Source organism: Lactuca saligna, chromosome 7 (assembly GCF_052625555.1).
Source record: "Lactuca saligna cultivar CGN05327 chromosome 7, ASM5262555v1, whole genome shotgun sequence".
Lineage (NCBI taxonomy): Eukaryota > Viridiplantae > Streptophyta > Magnoliopsida > Asterales > Asteraceae > Lactuca > Lactuca saligna.
In genome coordinates this window covers 5,401,521-5,422,191 of record NC_136423.1, presented here as the reverse complement: position 1 = coordinate 5,422,191, position 20,671 = coordinate 5,401,521, and the positions used below count along the sequence as shown (strand labels likewise).

General features: G+C 32.8%; 1 protein-coding gene and 1 long non-coding RNA gene across 2 annotated transcripts; one reads left to right on the top strand and one right to left on the bottom strand.

Annotated features, from left to right (window-relative positions):
- The first annotated feature begins 250 nt into the window (after window positions 1-250).
- Window positions 251-1,733, top strand: LOC145006176 (uncharacterized). Its single transcript, XR_013662825.1, has 3 exons — window positions 251-355; window positions 1,035-1,104; window positions 1,182-1,733. It is a non-coding gene; the product is annotated as an uncharacterized LOC145006176 (long non-coding RNA).
- A 4,127-nt stretch (window positions 1,734-5,860) lies between these two features.
- On the bottom strand, window positions 5,861-9,329 carry LOC145005000 (uncharacterized). Its single transcript, XM_078964029.1, has 3 exons — window positions 6,835-9,329; window positions 6,694-6,752; window positions 5,861-6,591 (listed from the first exon to the last, which is right to left on the bottom strand). Exons 1-3 carry the CDS (start codon window positions 9,327-9,329, stop codon window positions 5,861-5,863), a joined length of 3,285 nt encoding a protein of 1,094 aa, XP_078820155.1.
- Between the last annotated feature and the right edge of the window lie 11,342 nt (window positions 9,330-20,671).

The following is a 20,671-nucleotide window of genomic DNA, read 5'->3' as shown; positions in this document are numbered from 1 at the left end:
TTAAATTTAAAAAGATAAAATACATTTTCATTATAATAATTCATTATTTTTCTTCTTTTAGTATAAATTCAAATTCTCAAATATATCTTTAAATATTTATATTTAATTGTTTTTTAAAATTAACCATGTATTATATTGGTAACATAACAATTGTTTTAACATTTTTCAAAAAATTTCATTCGAATGTTTTCAAAACCATTTTTCTATTTTTCAAACGGTTTAAGCATATGACTTCTTATCAAGCGAACAAGTCCAAACACCCCTTTTGTGTTCCCTTTCAAACAAGCTGACCGGAATAGCGGCCCTCACTTGTTGCCTGATGCGCCGAATCACCACTAACAACCGTCCGAATCAGGTACGCCTCCCCTCTCCCTCTCTTCTCAGCCGGAAAGCCCTACCACCCTCCGCAGACCACAGCCACCAGAGCATTCCTTAGCCAGTCACTCCATCACCATTGTCAACCTCAGTTGTCCCCATTCCAACATTGAGAATCACCGTTCTCCATCACCAGGAATCGAATTCTATCTCCTCATCTCTAGTCTTCCTTCATCTCCAACCCATCTCCCTGGTATCCCTCTCCTTCTTACCGCTTATCCCTCTACAACTACTACCGCCGGTAAACCACAACGCCGCCATTATACCCTGCTACTTCGAAAATCCAGTGCGCCGACCACCTGTCACCATTGCGACCCAGATACCCCTCCTCCCCTTCACGACAGAACCATCGTCACCCACGCATTCCCCCCTCCCCTTGCCACCGATGGCCAGAAGCCTCACCCCTTAGCTGATGACGATTCCCAGCCCCTCCACTCTGTTCGCGATTGAAAGCCAAACCACTACCCATCCCCGCCGCTTTTAACCACAGCGATATAACCCCCAGACCATTGAACACCTCACCCAATCCCCCATTTCACCGGAAAACCCACGAGTCTTCCCCATGCTGCAGTACTCATGCAGAACCCCATTTCAATCAATGACCCCAATCATAACCTCCCCCTGATCTGAATTGATTTGTTTTTATGTGCATTTTGCAGGTTTTTGGACACATAGGAACAGTTTTTCGAGCTTAAACAAGTATTTGGGAGGATCAAACCTCAATTTCAAGTACACTTACGTATCCAATTCTTGTCTAATGCTTTTGATAATGTTACTGAGAATAATTTCCCATGCTCGATGTCCAGCATTGGAGCATACATCTGTTTTCGATGTCCAGCATTGGAGAAGTGTCATCTGTGTGCGGATTTAGTAATATGTTTCTCTCATTGCAAGCAGAAGTTGGAGCTTTACTTGTTGTGTATACTGTTTAGTGTTTAGTATGTCCTGATTGGGAAAACACAAGTTAAGAAGAAGAAGCAGTGGACACAAATACAATCAGCACCTGAATCGAAATGGCACTTTGAGGAAAAATTAAGCAATGCAAAAGTGATTGCCTACAAGACAAACTTGTCAAATGATTTCATGGTTTCAACTTACGCTGACTAGGCTACATGCATCAAAGAGGGCTCCTATGCAACCAGCATTTTATAGTGTGTGTGAAGAAGCAGCCTTTATCACGAATAAGATGTTGGATTTTATGATGAGAAGACATAGTCATAGACAGTCCTATTAGATAGAGTATGTTGTGTTAAGAATAAAAAAAATACCATTGGCAGGCATGTTTACCTCTCTTTTCATTTGTTTACACACACAAAATATGTAGTTAACCGGCGAAATGAGTATATGTAATAATACTTGTTAAATTGAACAAAGTTACGATACACTCTTAGACAATGCAAGAAATAGCAATATACTATCATTGATTAATCTGTGATAGCATCTTACTTTCATTTCTTTTCAGTTACTAAATCTACCCAATTATAGCAATGTGGTATGCATACAAAGGAGCTTTTATTGCTATAATTGGGAGAGGGAAGGAGAGGATGTATGAATGTGAAAAGATCAAAATGACCTCATGAGACTTGCACATGAGGGTGGTTGACTGTGTCAAGATGGGTGGACCAAACTTGCTAATTTAATATGAAATAAGGACCAAACTTGCAACAAACAAGATAGTTAAATCGACCAAATGTTAGGGACCAAAAATGTAATTTACTCAAACCATAATTTAAGAATTATTTTACTCAAAGTATTCGTGAACTCATCTGGCACCAAATTTGAACACACCGAGTTGTATTTATGCATTTATTACATTAAAAAAACAAATCGATGTTGCCTAAGTTGAGAAAAATTGTGCCATAGCCCTCCCAAAATTGCGGCTGCTAGTTAGCACTATTGCTCATAGGGATTAGGTAATTTAATGTAAACTAATAAGTTATTATTTAATACACCAAATTTGGTGTTTTTATTTCAACATTGTACATGCCCATGCCTTGATCATCTTGCCAACTAGTAGAGCCATAAAGGTGCACTGGGCCTGACAAAAAGGGTCCGCGCCCAACCTGAGACCGATTAACACAAATAAATGTTTTGATCTTTGAAAGGTTGATTGGTTATGATATTTCAAAAATAGACTGATCATTTATGGTGTAAAAAAGTCCAACTAAGTTAAGGACTAACCAGATGTGTAGTTATTTCTTTTATCTTTTCATGAAATTTTTAATTTTATTTTTTGTAACGACTATATGGCCATTCTGGGGCATTTTTGTTACCTTTTTTGACCACATGCCCCCTCTAGTATATCTTAAAAGGGCTAATGTCATAAAAATCCTTACATTTTCAGCATTTTGTCGGTTTTGTCCAAAGTTGGATTTTATGTTCGTTTATGCCTCAAACTTGCATTAATTTGTTCACTTTTACCCTCTAGCTGGTTTTTACCTTCAATAGCAGGTGACCCCTTAAGCTGATTGGACGAAGTTGCTGAGTTGGAAGCCAAGTCAGCATTGCTGACTTTTGTCTTCAAGTGAAAAAGGTGAAAGAATTAATGGGAGCAAGGGATTCAAACCCAAGTCCCACACGAATAGAAGAGCTTTTTCCACCAAGCTGATATAATATTTGTGAACTGATTTACAATATATCCTATTTAATATGTATTCGTCTGGAACTTTTAAATAATAACTATTATTATTATTATTATTATTATTATTATTATTATTATTATTATTACTACAATTTTTCTAACGTGTTTATATATTTAAAATTGTAATTTTTTATTTTTAAAAACATATTTATAACGTAGAAAACGTATTTTAACGTATTTATTAGGTATGTATGTATTTATTTTTCATAAAAACATATTGATGCATTTTTATATGTATGAAAAAAATTTATACGTTTAAATATGTATAACAACGTTATTTATATGTATAAATAAAAGCATATCGATGTATTTTTATATGAATGAAAAACATATATAAACGTATAAATACGTTTTTTATAAATAAAAAAACGCATCAATATGCTTGTATATGTAATTATATGTATACATTACACAACAAGGAAAAAGGCCATTACCGGCGACAAAAGTCGCCGGTAAAAGTCCCAAATGTCGCCGGTAATGATAATAGCGGCGACGCGTCGCCGGCAATGAGTCGCCGGTACTGACTCGTCGCTATTGATCAACTTGTCGCCGCTAAAGATAATAGTCGCCGCTATTAGTATGTCGCCGCTACTGACAATTGTCGCCGCTAATAATATTGTCGCCGGTAATGACATATGTCGCCGCTAATAGTGTCGCCGGGAAAAGTTGTCGCCGGTAATGATAACTGTCGCCGGTAAAAGTGTCGCCGGTAATTTGTTTTTCAATTTTTTTTTTTAAATAACGATTTTCGTTGCCGGTGATAATATCGCAGATAAAAGTGTTGCCGATGATAATATCGCAGGTAAAAGTGTCGCCGGTAATAACAATATTCAATTAAATATCAAAACCAATAGTGTCGACGCTAATTACAAAACAAACATCCTATTAAATATCAAACATAATAGTGTCAAACAAACATCCAATATACAATTAAATATCAAAAGTCATACTATCCGAGTAGCAAAACAACAACATATGCAAATAAAACCCATTCTTTACATACCCTCATCGTTGTTCCCATCGTTTCCTTGATTGTTTTGGGATTGAAAAAACGAATAAAGCTCATCCCTACATGCCGGGTCGGCGAGCATTGCACGAAGATTTTCCAACTACATAATTAATAACAATATATATAAAATTATAAGTTAGATCGTCAAACATAAACAAAGTACATTGCTATATTTTCCAACTACATAATTAATAACATAAACTATCAAAATACATTGTTATTTTTAAAGTAAGATAGAAAACCAAAGTACATTGCTATATTTTGCACTTGGGACAAAAACTAAATTACCAAACTTTTTAGTAAATAACCACCACAAAACCAAAACTACCAAATCAACATGCATTTTACGATGCTAAAGTAGATTGCTATTTTACCTGTGATGGTTGTGATGGTGGTTGTGATGGTTGCGAAGGCTGTGGAATCGTCGGGAGACCAGAAGGTTTGCGGCCAATGCCTCTAATGTGGCCACGTCGCTCTCCTAATACTTTCTCGAACGTAGCTCTTTCTTGAGTTGGCGTAAACTCACTTTCACCTTGAGTTTGTTCTAGCAGCTCTTCAACTAACCGATTCTGTAACTCCCAAAAGTGAGTAACAATTAAGTATAAATAAACATTTAAATATATGATAAAATTATAATTAAATACTTACATATTGTTGTTCCGATTCAGCAGTAACAAATACACCATTCTTATCGGTGTGAGCTTTGCGAAATGTTTCCACTCTCTTAAGGTTCTGTTTAAGTTTAAAAATTAGATTATATTTTAAATAAATAATTACATGTATCGTACGGTACCTTCTTATAGCAAGTACTGCTATACGAGCTCGAACCCCCACGATTCACAGTTGTTTGCTTTTCACGGATTTTTTTGTTCCTTTCTGAAGCAATTTTGTGTTCGTCAGTTTGAAAATACTCAACTGTCTTCTCCCAGTTATCAACAAGCATACCATCCGGAGGATTTGCCAATGCTCTCGGGATATCTTCATAACCTCCGACCATGTTGAAATATTCTTTTGCGTCGGCTTTACGCTCTCGAAAACCTCTTAACAAGGCTGCTTGAAAACTCTCTGTCAATAAAGTAGCTTGTGCATCCTGGTACATTTGATTGAGATCAAACTTTGTCTACAATTAAAAAAAAAAAGTTAACCAAGTAAGAAACAATTATAGTTAAACCTATAAAATATATTTAAATAAATAATTACCGCTAAATGTTGTAATACAGTTTCCTTTATTTCAGGGGAAACTCTTTTCCAACTCCATTTGTCGAAAGGGACCATCTGCCACATTGTTTTCCCAACTTCTCGGGAAAACATGTCTCCCGCCTCTCCTACGGGATTAAATGTGATATCTCTATCAAATTGCATGGCTATTGGTTTCCCCTGGTTCTGCAAGATTGCTTTTTCAAGCTTTATATTTTTTGCTTTTCCTCGAGCTTTCCTTCGGGCACGTCCCTCAACTACAAATGTAATTAAAAATTATTAGAAACGACATTTAATTTATGATAATTGAACAAAAATAGTAAATAAAAATTCATGATAAGACTTACCGTCCTGCTCGTGCTGGCCAGGACCTCTACCACCTGGGAAAGGTGGGTCCTCAGCTCCGTCTCCCCCATGTCCACGACCCATGACAGCAGCCATGGTAAACATAAACAACAGCCACACTCTCATCATTTCCTGAAAAATTATAAGATATACAAATACAATTTTTATTATAGATACACATTACATAGGAATAAACATTTAGATAGGAATAAACATTTCCATTTAAACTAGAAATCCAAATACAGTTCATATTATAAACACATATTACAAATACATATTACATAAGAACTATTCTAATCAGAATCTTTCTCATATCCTTCAGTGTCTTCTTCGGTATCATAGTCAGAATCGGTGTCATCGTAATCAGTATCGCAATCAGAAACATCATTGACTCTACCAGTTGGCGGAGGAACTTCAGATGCACTTTCTACATCAACAATGACTCTAGGAATGTTTTGAAAGTACATGCTGAAATCGATAAAAAGTGGAGCATCGGATGAAGAGATATTTTGAAGTACATCGACATCGTCTACATTTTCGTGTGAGACATTGTCAACATTTTGAACAAGGTCATCGTTCGATGGTAGATCCCAAATACTTCGATGATTAACATGCTCGACAACACACCGATGGTTATTGTTTGGCTCTCTGATGTAGAACACTTGTTTGGCTTGTGACGCATATATGAGTTGATCATCTTTGTATGCTTCGCGTCGTGTGTCGATACTGGTGAAACTATCACTAGAAATAACTCCTATTCGAGTATCAAACCACTTGCAACGAAATAGTACAGTTGAATAATCATGTGTATACCTCAACTCTATAATCTCTTCTAACTGACCATAATACTTCTCGCCTTTCTCACCCACCGCTAAAACCCCAGAGTTTTGTGTTGTACGTTGTGTGTCACGACTAAGTACCATAAACCTAACACCATTGACTATGCATGCGGTGTAAGAATAGGCATTCATTTGCGGGCCCATTGCAAGAACCGACAACTCTTCGTGGAATTCTGGAGATTTTTCTATTTTCATTTGATGAACCTAACAATTATAAATTAATATGTATTATGTATTCGTTAGATCAATGAAAAAAATTTGTTTATTAATTTATATTACCTTTTCACGAAACCAATTACAAAATTCTCTCTTTTCATCACTTTGGGGATGCTCAGATTTGAATTTCCTATGTTGATGACCAAAAGATATAGATTTTAAAAAGATAAAATATAAAATTAAGAATGAAAGTTAGAGATAAGATTAATTACTTGATATACTGTCTGACTTCTTCACAGCTATTCAATACAAACCATTCCATGTTATGCATTTCCGTTAAATTAAGAGTTTTGATTTGAGTTGTGCTGGTCGGTCGACATTTAGACTCAAACATCCAAAACTTTGTTTTTTCAATGACAACATCTACATTTCTTTCCGGACGATTCTTTACATCTCGAAGGTACATTGAACAAAATGATAAAGCTTCTTCAGCAACATAACCCTCAGCTATAGAACCTTCTGGCTTCGCCTTGTTTCTGACATAGTTTTTTAGTTTTTTCATATATCTCTCGAATGGAAACATCCATCTCATACAAACCGGGCCTCCAGCAATTGCTTCATCAGGTAAATGCAAAAGTAAATGAACCATAATGTCAAAAAACGCCGGAGGATAAATCAATTCTAACTTGCACAAGATTGCAATAATGTCTACTTTTGCTTTCCTCATATCCTCCACCTTCAATGTTCTGGAACAAAGTTGCTTGAAAAACGTACAAAGGTCTACAATAGGTGTATAAGTATCTTTGTCTAACAACCCTCTTACTCCAATCGGTATCAAACGTTGAATAAGAATGTGGTGGTCATGCGATTTCAACCCAATAATGTTAGTATTGGTATCGTTCACTTTCTTACTAATGTTAGAACCAAACCCATCCGGCAACTTAACCTCTTTTATAAATTGACAAAAGAGTTGTCGACTAGATTTCGTGAAAGAGTATCTTGCCTGGGGTCTATGAAACTTGTCACCATTTTTTTGCAACCATTCATTTCTCCGAATGTTTAGAATTCTCAAGTCCTCTCGTGCATTTGATGTGTCTTTGCTTTTATCGTTCATTAGGAGAGTACCTAACAAACTCTCATCCACATTTTTTTGGACATGCATGACATCTATGTTGTGTTTCAACTGTAGAGAAGACCAATACTCTAGTTCAAAGAAAATGCTTCGCTTCGACCAGTTCAACTCATAATCTTGCCGCTTTGGCTCCCCGCCTCCATGCTCAGGATGTTTACCCGGTTTACGAGTTAGTAGACGACCTAGTTGCTCTTGTATGTCATCATTATTAAAGTGTCTCGGAGCGGGTCTTGTCTCTTCCATCCCATTAAAGTCCAACCTCTTTCTTAACGGATCATTAGCATCTAGGAAACGACGATGACCGATGTATACGACTTTGTTTGTTGCACGGTACGAAGGAGTGTCTTCATTGCAAGTAGCACATGCTCTATACCCTTGCCCACTCCAACCCGATAAACTACTACGAGCTGGCCAATCGTTTATTGTCCACAACAACATAGCTCTCATCGTGAAGAATGTGTTTGTCGCCGCATCTTTAATACGTACGCCTGAGTTCCACAAATGTTTAAGCTCTTCCACCAACGGTCTAAGGAAAACATCCATATCCTTACCTGGAGCTTTCGGTCCTGGAATCAACAAAGTCAACATGAATGATGACTCTTTCATACAAAGCCAGGGTGGCAGATTGTATGTGGTGAGTATGACCGGCCATGTGCTATGTGGATTACACATGTTTCCAAATGGATTGAAACCGTCAGCTGAAAGACCTAGGCGTACGTTACGGGGTTCACTCGAGAAGTCGGGGTATTTTTTATCAAAATCTTGCCAATGTTCCCCATCAACAGGATGAATCATCACACCATCTTCTGAACGTCTGGTACTATGCCAAATCATATTTTTGGCAGTGTGCCTCGAACAATATAAACGTCGTAGTCTAGGGGTCACAGGAAAGTACCGTAACACCTTATGAGGTACTTTCTTACCCTTGGTGTTTTTATCGATCCATCGGCTCTCTTTACAAACGGGACAAACTTGCAATGAATCATGTTCTTTCCAAAAGAGACAACAATCGTTTTTACACACATGTATCGACTCATACCCCAGGCCAATAGACTTTAGTTTCTTCTTGGCTAGATAATGTGAAAGGGGAACCTTGTTGCCTTTGGGAAATGCTAATTGCAAGAGCTCAAGGAGTTGATCAAATGAACTATCAGTCCATTTGTTGTTCACCTTGATATGCATTAACTTTGCTAGAAACTCAAGGGAAGAAAAGATGCAACCAGTATACAATTGAGTTTCCATTTCCTCCAACAACTGTGCAAAATCATCATCCACACCGCTACCCCTTGTATTCGAGGTTCCTTCATCGAGGTTGGTATCATTTTCTCTCGACTCCCACATCACATCGTCGATTAAATCGGCCATTTCGTTACTTGGCAAAACGACGGGAGGAATAAAAGATTCACCATGATAGATCCAAATTTTGTACGCCTTACTGAAACCATTTATAAATATATGGCGTTCAACTACAGTCGGGTACTTGAAGTAACGGTTATCACATTTTTCACACGCACATCTGATTTTACCATTACTATCAACGTGCAACTTCGACTTCTCAATAAAAGCTTTGAGTCCTGCTTGGAACTCGGGATGGTTTCGATATGGATTAGTAGTCCAGCTTTTATCAATAGACATGATGTTGCTGAAACATAATTTTGGGTTTAGAGTTTAGTATACAGAATTAGCATTGTTTTTTTTCAATCCACATTTTTTTACATCTAAAATAATACAAAAATTAAGTAATAAAGAAATGAAAAAAATAAATTAAAAATTTTTATTTATGCATTTTTTTAATTATTTTTAATTAAAATTACTTGTAAGTTAGCTTGGGTAAAAACTAGAAGCTTTCTAGTTTTTGTATATAAGTTTTTAAACAATTTTATAGTTTTTTTTTGTGTTTTTTTTTTCAATTTATAAAAATAATGTATTTTTTTTCAATTATAGCATCCTACTTATAAGAAAACCACATACTTTTACATACGTATTATGTTGTTATGTTGTATTTTTTACCATCGAGATTAAAATGTATATAAGTTTTTAAAGATTTTTATAATTTTTTTTGTGTTTTTTTTTCCAATTATAAGTTAACTATATAACTTATTGGTTAATTAATTTGGAGTTAGCTTGGGTAAAAACTAGAAGCTTTCTAGTTTTTGTATATAAGTTTTTAAACAATTTTATAGTTTTTTTTTGTGTTTTTTTTTTCAATTTATAAAAATAATGTATTTTTTTTTCAATTATAGCATCCTACTTATAAGAAAACCACATACTTTTACATACGTATTATGTTGTTATGTTGTATTTTTTACCGTCGAGATTAAAATGTATATAAGTTTTTAAAGATTTTTATAATTTTTTTTGTGTTTTTTTTTCCAATTATAAGTTAACTATATAACTTATTGGTTAATTAATTTGGAGTTAGCTTGGGTAAAAACTAGAAGCTTTCTAGTTTTTGTATATAAGTTTTTAAACAATTTTATAGTTTTTTTTTGTGTTTTTTTTTTCAAATTATAAAAATAATGTAATTTTTTTTTATTTCAATTATAGCATCCTACTTATACCAAAACCACATAGTTTTACATACGTATTATGTTGTTGTGTTGTATTTTTTACCGTCGAGATTAAAATGTATATAAGTTTTTAAAGATTTTTATAATTTTTTTTGTGTTTTTTTTTCCAATTATAAGTTAACTATATAACTTATTGGTTAATTAATTTGGAGTTAGCTTGGGTAAAAACTAGAAGCTTTCTAGTTTTTTGTATATAAGTTTTTAAACAATTTTATAGTTTTTTTTTGTGTTTTTTTTTTTCAAATTATAAAAATAATGTATTTTTTTTTATTTCAATTATAGCATCCTACTTATACCAAAACCACATAGTTTTACATAATACATAAGAAGGTGAAATTCACATACTTTTACATACATATACCACATATACATCAAATACAAATACACACAAAATAACATCCTATTTAAACCAAATACACATAATTTCACATATATACATAATAACATCCTATTTATACCAAATACAAAAGTTTCACAATCATATATCACATTTACAACAAACATACATACATTCACATACACACAATAACATTCTACTTATAACAAATACATATAACTTCTACTAATATACCACATATACATCAAACACACATACATTGGAATATATATACCAAATTCACATATATTCAAACAAATACAAAATATACAATCCAATTTTCACATATGACAATTATCACATAATTTCACATATAAATACAACTTGAAGCTATACAACTAATTGCAATTAAATAACCACAAACAAAAAATTGAATAACTTGCTTCTAATCCAAAACAATACCACCAAAAACAAAAATATGAACAATTTATTATCATTCAATCACTACATAAAGCTACAAATCAAAATTCATACAAAATAAAAAAGAAATCATAAAAAAAAAACTTACCTTTCTTCAACAAATGGAGGCACCTACAAATTGATCACAAAGCTTTAACCACTTGCTTGGAACAATGCTTCTAATCCAAAACAACACCACCAAAAATAAAGAACATGAGCAATTTATTATCATTCATACAACACAAAAATGAAATCATCAAAATAAAACTTACCTTTCTTCAAGAAATGGAGGTAGAAATTGATCCCAAACCTTTAACCACACCTAGGGACACTTGCTTGGAACAATGAGGGGAGAAATTTGCTAGAAAGAAGGAGATTGAAGAAGAAATCGGAAAAATGGTGAAGGAGCTCAAAGCAAACAGAAAGGGAGAAAGGGAAATGAAGAAGGCTGTAATCTGCGTGCGTTTTTTTTTTATCTGGGATCATCAATAGCGGCGACACCTTTAGCGGCGACGCGAGATCAATACCGGCGACATTTGTTAATAGCGACGACAAACTGGAGGGAAGGGTACCGCGTCATTTTTAGCATACAATTAGCGGCGACTTTTTTAGGGTTTTAGCGGCGACATGCGTGTCGCCGGTATTAGGTTAGACCGGATAAGGCACCCCACCCGTTGGATTGGATATCTCATCGAACGGTTGAGATGCAATGTAGGGGGAAAGTGCGGATTCGGGTGACAACTCTTTAGCGGCGACACCTTTAGCGGCGACTATGGGCTTTACCGGCGACTATAGCTATAGTCGCCGGTAAAGCCCATAGTCGCCGCTAAAGGTGTCGCCGCTAAAGGATATATTTCTTGTAGTGTTATGTGCAAAGATGTTTTTTTGCATATTTATACGTATGCATTATGTAAAAAGACGTATAAATAATGTTGTTATACATATTTAGACGTTTTTTATACACATAAAAATACATCAATATGCTTTTATTGACACATATAAATAATGTTGTTATACATATTTACATGTATAATTTTTTTTCATACATAAAAAATGCATCAATATGTTTTTATAAAAAATAAATACATACATACCTAATAAATACCTTTTCTACGTTATAAATATGTTTTTAAAAATAAAAAAAATTACGATTTTAAATATATAAACACGGTAGAATAATAATAATAATAATAATAATAATAATAATAATAATAATAATAATAATTATCATTTAAAAGTTCTAGGCGGATATACATTAAATAAGATGTATTGGAAATCAATTCACAAAAGTTCTTTCAGCTTGGTTGAAAAAGCTTTCATTATATTTATGGGAGACCTTCGTTCGAACCCCCTTGCTACCTGTAATTTTTTTTTACCTTTTTCACTTGAAGACAAAAGTTAGCCATGCTGACTTGGCTTCCAACTCAGCAACTTCATCCAGTCAATTTAAGGGATCACCTGCTATTGAAGGTTTTTAAATTAATGCAAGTTTGAGGCATAAATGAACATAAAATCCAAGTTTGGGTAAAACCAACAAAATGCTGAAAATGTAAGGATTTTCATGACATTAGCTCATCTTAAAATTAAGAATAGGTCGTTTGGTTTCAACACAACTAAAAACACTCTTTAATCTTGTATGCTCGACTAATTTGGAAATGAATCCCATTTCTAATATGTATCGAGAAACAATTACAAATCATACAAACATACACAAATATGCTCTCCGATGACATTCCAAGTCATCCCAAACACAAATCTTTCGATATCCATGAACACTATGTTCTCGCTCTATGACACACACACACACAAAAAAAAAAGTCTAAAGGATGTGAGTTCTAAACATGATTAGTTTTAGTCAGTGTGAGAGTTTGATTTCCAATGTGATTGGTCTCTTTATGGACAGTGGGTTATTATGTCATCCAACAAGTAGATCGTTGTGTACCTAATTGTTATATCCAATGTTATTCTTTTGAGCCAGAATAAACCTAGTTAGGGGTTGCTTGCTGGAAAATAACCCTTCTAGAGAAACATGATTATTTCCAACAAAGAATCTTGACTATTGATTCATGGATCATCTTTATGAGTTTTTCCCTAGGTGGATTCGAGTTTTATGAATACTTGCCTTGAAAATATGGTGATCACCATGCGATCGCCATTGAATGCTAAACAAAAGATGAGCACACAAGGGTCGTCGGTGATGTTTGCAAAGAAGTTAAAGAATATGAAAAATCGGATTCTTTAAATGAAAAAGGCATACAAGTGAAAATGATTTTTTTGAAGAAATTTGTAGGTTTAAATACACCGAATCATAAAATCATCTCAATAAAATAATATTACAACCCATATTCTTGATCCGATTTAAATGCATAATTAGATCTTATAATTCTTGTTGACTTTGATTAACCTTGATGATTTTGTTATCTTCATGTTCATCTATTATGAGTGTAATAAATATTACATTATATCATGGTTCTAAATAATGTAAGTCGTGACTTGGCGGCAATGTCAAGCCTCAAGCTTTTCCGAGCCTTGGCGAGCCACGTCGTTTGTAAGGCGTTACTTAAGGCGACAATTTTGTATATAATTCATATTTTTATATGTATTTTCAACTACTATTTATCTTTATACACATATATGAGTTAAGGCGGCGTTTTGGTAAAGCTTGACGGCACATACAAGCCTTGGAGCCATGACGAGCTTTTTAGAACCTTGCATTATATACAACTGTTGTTTATTCGAATTTCAACGTGCTTGTATTTTAACCAAGGTTCTAAAAAGCTCGACATGGCTTCGCCATGGCGCGCACGGCTCCAAGACTTACACCTGCCGCCAAGCTTTGCCAAAACGCCGTCTTAACTCATATATGTGTATAAAAATGAATAATAGTTGAAAATACATATAAAAATATTAATTATATATAAAATTTTCGCCTTAAGTCACGCCTTACAAACGCCGTGACTCGCTAAGGTTCGGAAAAGCTTAAAGCTTGACATTGCCGTCAAACCACGACTTTCGTTATTTAGAACCTTGGTTTTAACATTTTTATTTTATTTTATCTATTTGGCATGATGGAGATAAAATTGCCGCTAGCTTCATCAATTTTGGTTTTGCGTTATGCATTGGTTTTAAAACTCTTGGTATATGATAGACTTGCATAAAATTTGGGGCTAATATCACAAAAAACCCTATATATTGAGATTTTTCCGTATTATATCTCAATTTATTTTGTTTTCCTAAAAATATCTTGCATTTTTAAATAATTTTTTGATTTGACCCTTTAAAGATGTTAACCAATAGTATTCCGGTTTTAGATAAAAAAAAAAAGTTTGAACAAAATCTCAACCATTTTTCCCCAAAAACCCTTAACCTTTTTTTTCTAAAAAACCTTAACGTTTGGCAAAAAAAAAAAAATCTGCTGAACCGTTTTTGTTTTCATTTTGGTTCATAATTCTCCTTTTTTTTTTTTTTTTTTTTTTTTTTTTTCTTAGTTTTAACATTAAAATTAAAGGAAACATACGATTTTTTTTTAATAAAGAAAAATATGTCGTGTCAATTATTGTTGGCGAAATATATATCAAAATCTATTTGCAGGATGTTCAAAGATTATAGCAGATAAAGAACAATTATCTAATTTGGCCTGATAATGTTTCTTACATGGAAAACATGGAAAGTTATATTATATTCTAAATATAGATTAATATTCGTAAATTGTCTTTCTTTTTTGTTTTTAAAACATATAAGATATCAAGCTAACTGAGACCGTTGTTCTTTACTTGATTCAATCTATTAGCATATAAGATACCAAACTAACTTAGACCGTTGTTCTTCGTAATAGTACCATCAAATGTTTTTTCCTTTAAATTCTAATGCTGAAAACTATTACAAAACTATAAATAACAATAAAAAAGAAAATCAAAATTACGAAGTAAACAAAAAGTTGGTTCAAATGGAAAGAAAAATTAAGTGGCAAAGGAATATAAAGGAAGGTTTCAAGATTGAAAATGTTTCCAATCGGAACAACATGAAAGTTTGTATTAAATTTAAAAATTGAGGGTATTTTTCAGGAAAAAAAAAGTTGAGTTTTTTTTTTTTTATTATTTTTTTTTAATACATGAAATCGAAGGATTACCGATAAACTTGTTAAAATGATTAATTGAAAAAAAAAATGGAGTAAAAAAAGTTGAGCCTTAAAAAGAAAACCCAAATATTAAGATTTTTTTCTGATATTAACCCTAAATTTTGTATGATAATCTTATAAAAGCTTTCATCAAAAAAATAATTCAAAGAATTACTTTACATAAAGTATTCATTAACACACTAACTTATATTTGTGCAATAATTTATTAGATCCATAAAACAAATGGTTTTTACCCCAAGATTAGAAGAACCATGCTAAATATTTAGCAACTTATGTCTATTAATTAAAACGTTAAGAGATTACAAAATAATGATTTAATAGATAAAGGATCAGACACTACTATACCCTTCCACCTCTATTCGTATCACCATCTCTCCTATGTATTATTATTATTTTTTTATTATAAGGTAATACTTATAATATTTAATTAACTATAACACTATCTACGATTGGGTGAGCATGGTGCGGTTCGGTGCGGTTTTTGGTAAAAATCGAACCGAAAACCAGAACTTCGGTTTTTTGAAGTTTAGAAAGCGCACCGTTCGGTTTTTATGCGGTTTGATTTTTGCGGTTTTTTTTATCTTTTTTCCGGTTCGTTTTTTTCTTTGCGGTTTTTTGTCGGTTTTTTTATTTGGTTTTTGTTTTGCCTTTTTACTAAAACTCAGGTAACTCAACGAGTTACTTTGAATCGGATGAAAGTGTTAATCATTTTCTGAGAAGCTTTATGTAGATGAGGAGTGCCAAAATTTTCATCCTCAACAATGTGCGACTCCTCAAAGATGTAGGTTAAAAATCATAGAGTTGACTATCTTATATGAAATGTGAGAATGATGAATGTTTTATCTCAAATGTGATGAAGGATACTCTTATAAGGCTGACAAAATTAAAGCCCAAATGATATATTGGAGATGAACCGATATCACCACCTCTTGGTTTGAAATCAAATAGTATAACACTCATCCAAGATGCTTCTAATGCTTGAATATAATACGAATTAAATATAATATTTGTTTCACGTGTACATACAATAATATCAATTAATGTATTCATAAAAATAATACTATCATCACTAATACTCTTAATATTAAAATGTTGTAAAATATAATAAACATTATTTATTTTTGTAAATATCACTATATGTATGCTTAAAAATATACAATCATCATATGGTAAGATAAATATTTATATTTATAGAAATTTTAATTGTCATGAGTTATTCGTTTTTACAAATATCAACACTTAATATATATATATATATATATATATATATATATATATATATATATATATATATATATATATATATATATATATATATATATACACGGTGCGGTTCGGTTCGGTTTTTTATGGTTTTTGCAAGACTAGAAACCGCACCGCACCGAACATTTTCGGTTTTTGCAAAACTAAAAACCACACCGTCGGTTTTCATTTCGGCTTCGGTTTTTCGTTTTCGGTTTATGCGCTTTTTTCGATATTTTCGGTTTACAGTTTGGTTTTTGCTTACCTCTATTATATTTTTATTATAAAGTAATAGTATAAACATGAACATATAGTAAAATAAGCTGTTTGAAAATATTTAATATATTTATATTTGAAAAGGATATAAATAGATATTTTTTATTAAAAAATACTTTATTAAATATCTATTCTTTGTTATAAAAATATAATAACATCATGTATTTCTGTTATATCCTAGAAATTAAAAATTAGAACTTACATTTAGATATATTGTATCCAAATATTGATAAAATATGGTATAAATCTTAACAATATACTAAAACAAAAAAAAAAATCATTTATTATTATATTTTTCTTTCATAGTTTATTTAAAATTATAAAATATATCATATGAATTACATAGCATATGGTCCATTATAAAATAGAACCAAGTCACCAACTACCAAACTTTAGTCTTATTTGAAACGAAACATTACTCAAAGATGATATAAAAGATTCAACATAGAAGAAACCAAAAAGTTAGGTAATTTTAATTCATTGTGTACATAACAAAAACACATTCAATATTTCATGTGTATACAGTATATACATGGGTGTTATTAATTATTATCATATGTGACATCAATATTATTAATTATATTTGTTCCCGACATCAAAGACTTTCAGATTATATATATGTATACTAGGTATATGTACCAGATGTGTTTATAGAGGTATTTTTAGGAATTTCTGAAAATATTGTAAAACAGTTATTATTGGTGTTAGGAATTTAAGTATCAGACACAATAAAATAGCAACATACTTAGCTATTTAGCCAATATAGGCAAACGGAACTGATGCATGTTACAATGCTGTGAATTTTGTTGCATGTCTCCATGTCTTCACCTGATTTATCCCCAAGTAAATCACAATGTTATTTTTTTACGCATTGACATGCAAATGTAATGAACATTCTATATAGTTGATTGGGATAGGTTTTTTCATAGTATAATGCCTTATAAGGCTTCTTAAATATAATGATTTTGCAAATAAGAGTGTATTCAGTAAACACCCTATCTTTACCAAACTAAAGATAAATGTCAGTGCAACAAAATTCCCAAAAAGTTTGGAAACAGAAATCAAATTAGGAGATTCTTCGTTCAAAAAGATTTCAATAAATTAATAGAATAGGGGTTAAATACAAATTAGTGGAACTATAAGCATATTAATCGTCAAACAAACATATTCAATGAAATGTAGTTCTTCATTCAATGGGTTGAAAATTACATCAGAGCTCTAAAGTGGAGAATGATTAAATGAACTACAAAGAAAGAATTAAGAACATTCTCAATCCTCAAAGCTAAAATTGAAATAAATCTCATATTCAATATGTTTTTTTGGGCTGTAAACAAGCAGATATGAGTCCGATCCTACCCAAGCTTGAGCTATTCCTGTTTAAATTTATGAGACTTGAGTTGAGGTCGGATCGTTTCGAGCCTCGTTTTCAAAGCTCGAGATCAACTCGCGGAAAATTTAATAAACTCGAGTTTAGCTTGGACTCGACTCGTATGTCAAGTTTTATTGTTCAAGTTAACAAAAGAGATGATGCAGTTATTTTAGTCACATATCCCATTTGAATATTCATTTTCACTTATTTGTCCAATAACCTATTTCACAAAAGGCATTAAAATTTAGAGTGACAATTATTGGGCAAACCTATTTTGCTGGGTCATTTATACGAAGAAATGCCAAATTATTGCAAGATTTGGTTAGAGGACCGGGTGTGGGCAACGCCAAAATGGCGTTATCTGATGTGGCAGCGCCATAACGGGGGAACACCGCCCCCCCCCCCCCCTCCCGTTATTAGGTGTTACGTTATGGCGTGTGATGGTTGTAACGTATGAAAATTCCGAACGTTTGCAAATTCAACCGTTTAAAAATGGTAACTTTAATAAAAAAAAATTACTAATTACATTTTCCTTTTATATATATATATATATATATATATATATATATATATATATATATATATATATATATATATATATACCTCATTCTTTTTACTACACATATTTCTCTATATCTATCTCTATTTCTATATCACTCAAAACACAAACACAAAAATCAACCAACTATGAATGAATTTGATCCGGCTCATCCGTACAATGATGATAACGACGAAGACGATTTGTTCATGAGTATGATGTACCAGTATTACACAGATAACCTACTACAGCCAGATCCAGCTCCACTACTCACGCGACGTGCGACGTTAAATAGAGATCGTGAGGAAGGGCATCGGCGACTAGTTAACGATTACTTTGCGGAAAATTGTGTCTACCAGCCAAGCGATTTCAAAAGAAGATTTCGTTTGCGAAAAAATATCTTCGAAAGGATAGCCAACGCTATGGAAGCAAGGTATCGTTTGATTCAACTTTTATAATTTACAAAATGTCACTTTTAGATAAAATAAATACAAATTTACATGTTTAATATTTAATTAGGTATCGTTTGTTTACTATATATTTAGGTATCGTTTGTTTCAACTTTTTTAATTTATAAAATGTTACTTTTAGATAAAAATAAATATAATTTTTACATGTTTAATATTTATTTAGATATGAATTTTTCCAAATGAGATATGATGCTAGAGGCAAACGAGGCTTCACAGGGCTGCAAAAATGTGTTGCTGCAATTAAACTTATGGCAATGGGGGAGTCACCCGATTCTGTTGACGATTATATAAGAATGTCTGAGAGGACCGCACGAGAAAGTTTGTATTTATTGGCAAGAGGTGTTGTCGAAACATTCGGTGACCAATACTTGTGCAAACCTTCGTTGCATGATATGCAACAATTATATGCGGCGCATGAAGAAAGACATGGTTTTCCGGGTATGCTTGGGAGCATTGACTGCACACACTGGAAATGGAGAAATTGTCCCGTGGCGTGGAAAGGCCAGTATTCGAGCGGTCATCATGGAGCACCTTCGTTGGTATTAGAGGTTGTTGCTTCACAAGATTTATGGATTTGGCATGCTTTTTTCGGGGTTGCGGGTTCTAACAACGACGTCAACGTTCTCGATCAATCACCGATATTTGACAATCTTTTGTCAGGAAAACCCCCAGATGCTCCTTTCACAGTGAATGGAAATGAATATAAGTTTGGGCATTACCTTACAGACGGAATATATCCACAATATTCTACGTTTGTGAAGACGTTTCGCAACCCAATAGATCCAAGGGACAAATATTTCAAGAGACGACAAGAAGAAGCACGTAAGGACGTTGAACGTGCTTTTGGGGTTTTGAAATCAAAATGGCACATTGTTGAACATGCGGCGAGACCTTATGAGTTAGATACTCTACGATATATCATGTATGCATGTATCATAATGCATAACATGGTTGTTGAAGATAAAGGACGCAATATTGCAACGTATTCTCCTACGGAACCAAGACATGTGCAATTTCAACCAGGGACATCAGAATATTTACATAGAGTGGTTAATATTCAAGATCAACGAAAACACAAGCAACTCCGTGAAGACTTGGCGGATTACATCTATGTTGGTCACGAAGATGAAGATGAATAGTTTTAGGGCAAAAAATGCAGGTTTTATCATCTTTTTTTTTTTGGTTTTTAAATGTTTTTGTGTTTTGTTGTAATTTTTTTAATGTTGTTTTTAATTTAAGATTTATTAAAATTTTATTTTTTACTTTTCAAATATAAATAAATAAAAAAAACAAATTCGAAATATAGAAAAAAAAACATAAAAAAAATAATAATAAAAAAATGAAAAATAATTGGTGTTATCACATGTTATTAGATGTTGCCAATTTCCACCTTGGGTGTTATAACACTATATATGAGTAGGATGCTGAAATGACACCTTTTAGGTGTGGTAACATGTGATAACATGTTGCCCGCACCTAATAGTCTTAAAAGTGAAGTATCTTTATTGCTTATTACTCCGCTAGTGGAAAAAAAATTAAAAAAAAAATTTGTAGGCTTGTTATTTTGTATGGTCACTATGTACATTACAAACTTTCTCT

What these genes read in the sequence shown, in the direction of transcription:
- LOC145005000 (XM_078964029.1), bottom strand. Translation starts at nt 9,329, where the DNA reads ATGTCTATTGATAAAAGCTGGACTACTAATCCATATCGAAACCATCCC. An exon ending in GAAGTCAGACAGTATATCAA is followed by an intron (nt 6,753 to 6,834) that starts GTAATTAATCTT and finishes TCATCAACATAG; the next exon opens with GAAATTCAAATCTGAGCATC. An exon ending in AGAATTTTGTAATTGGTTTC is followed by an intron (nt 6,592 to 6,693) that starts GTGAAAAGGTAA and finishes AAATGAAAATAG; the next exon opens with AAAAATCTCCAGAATTCCAC.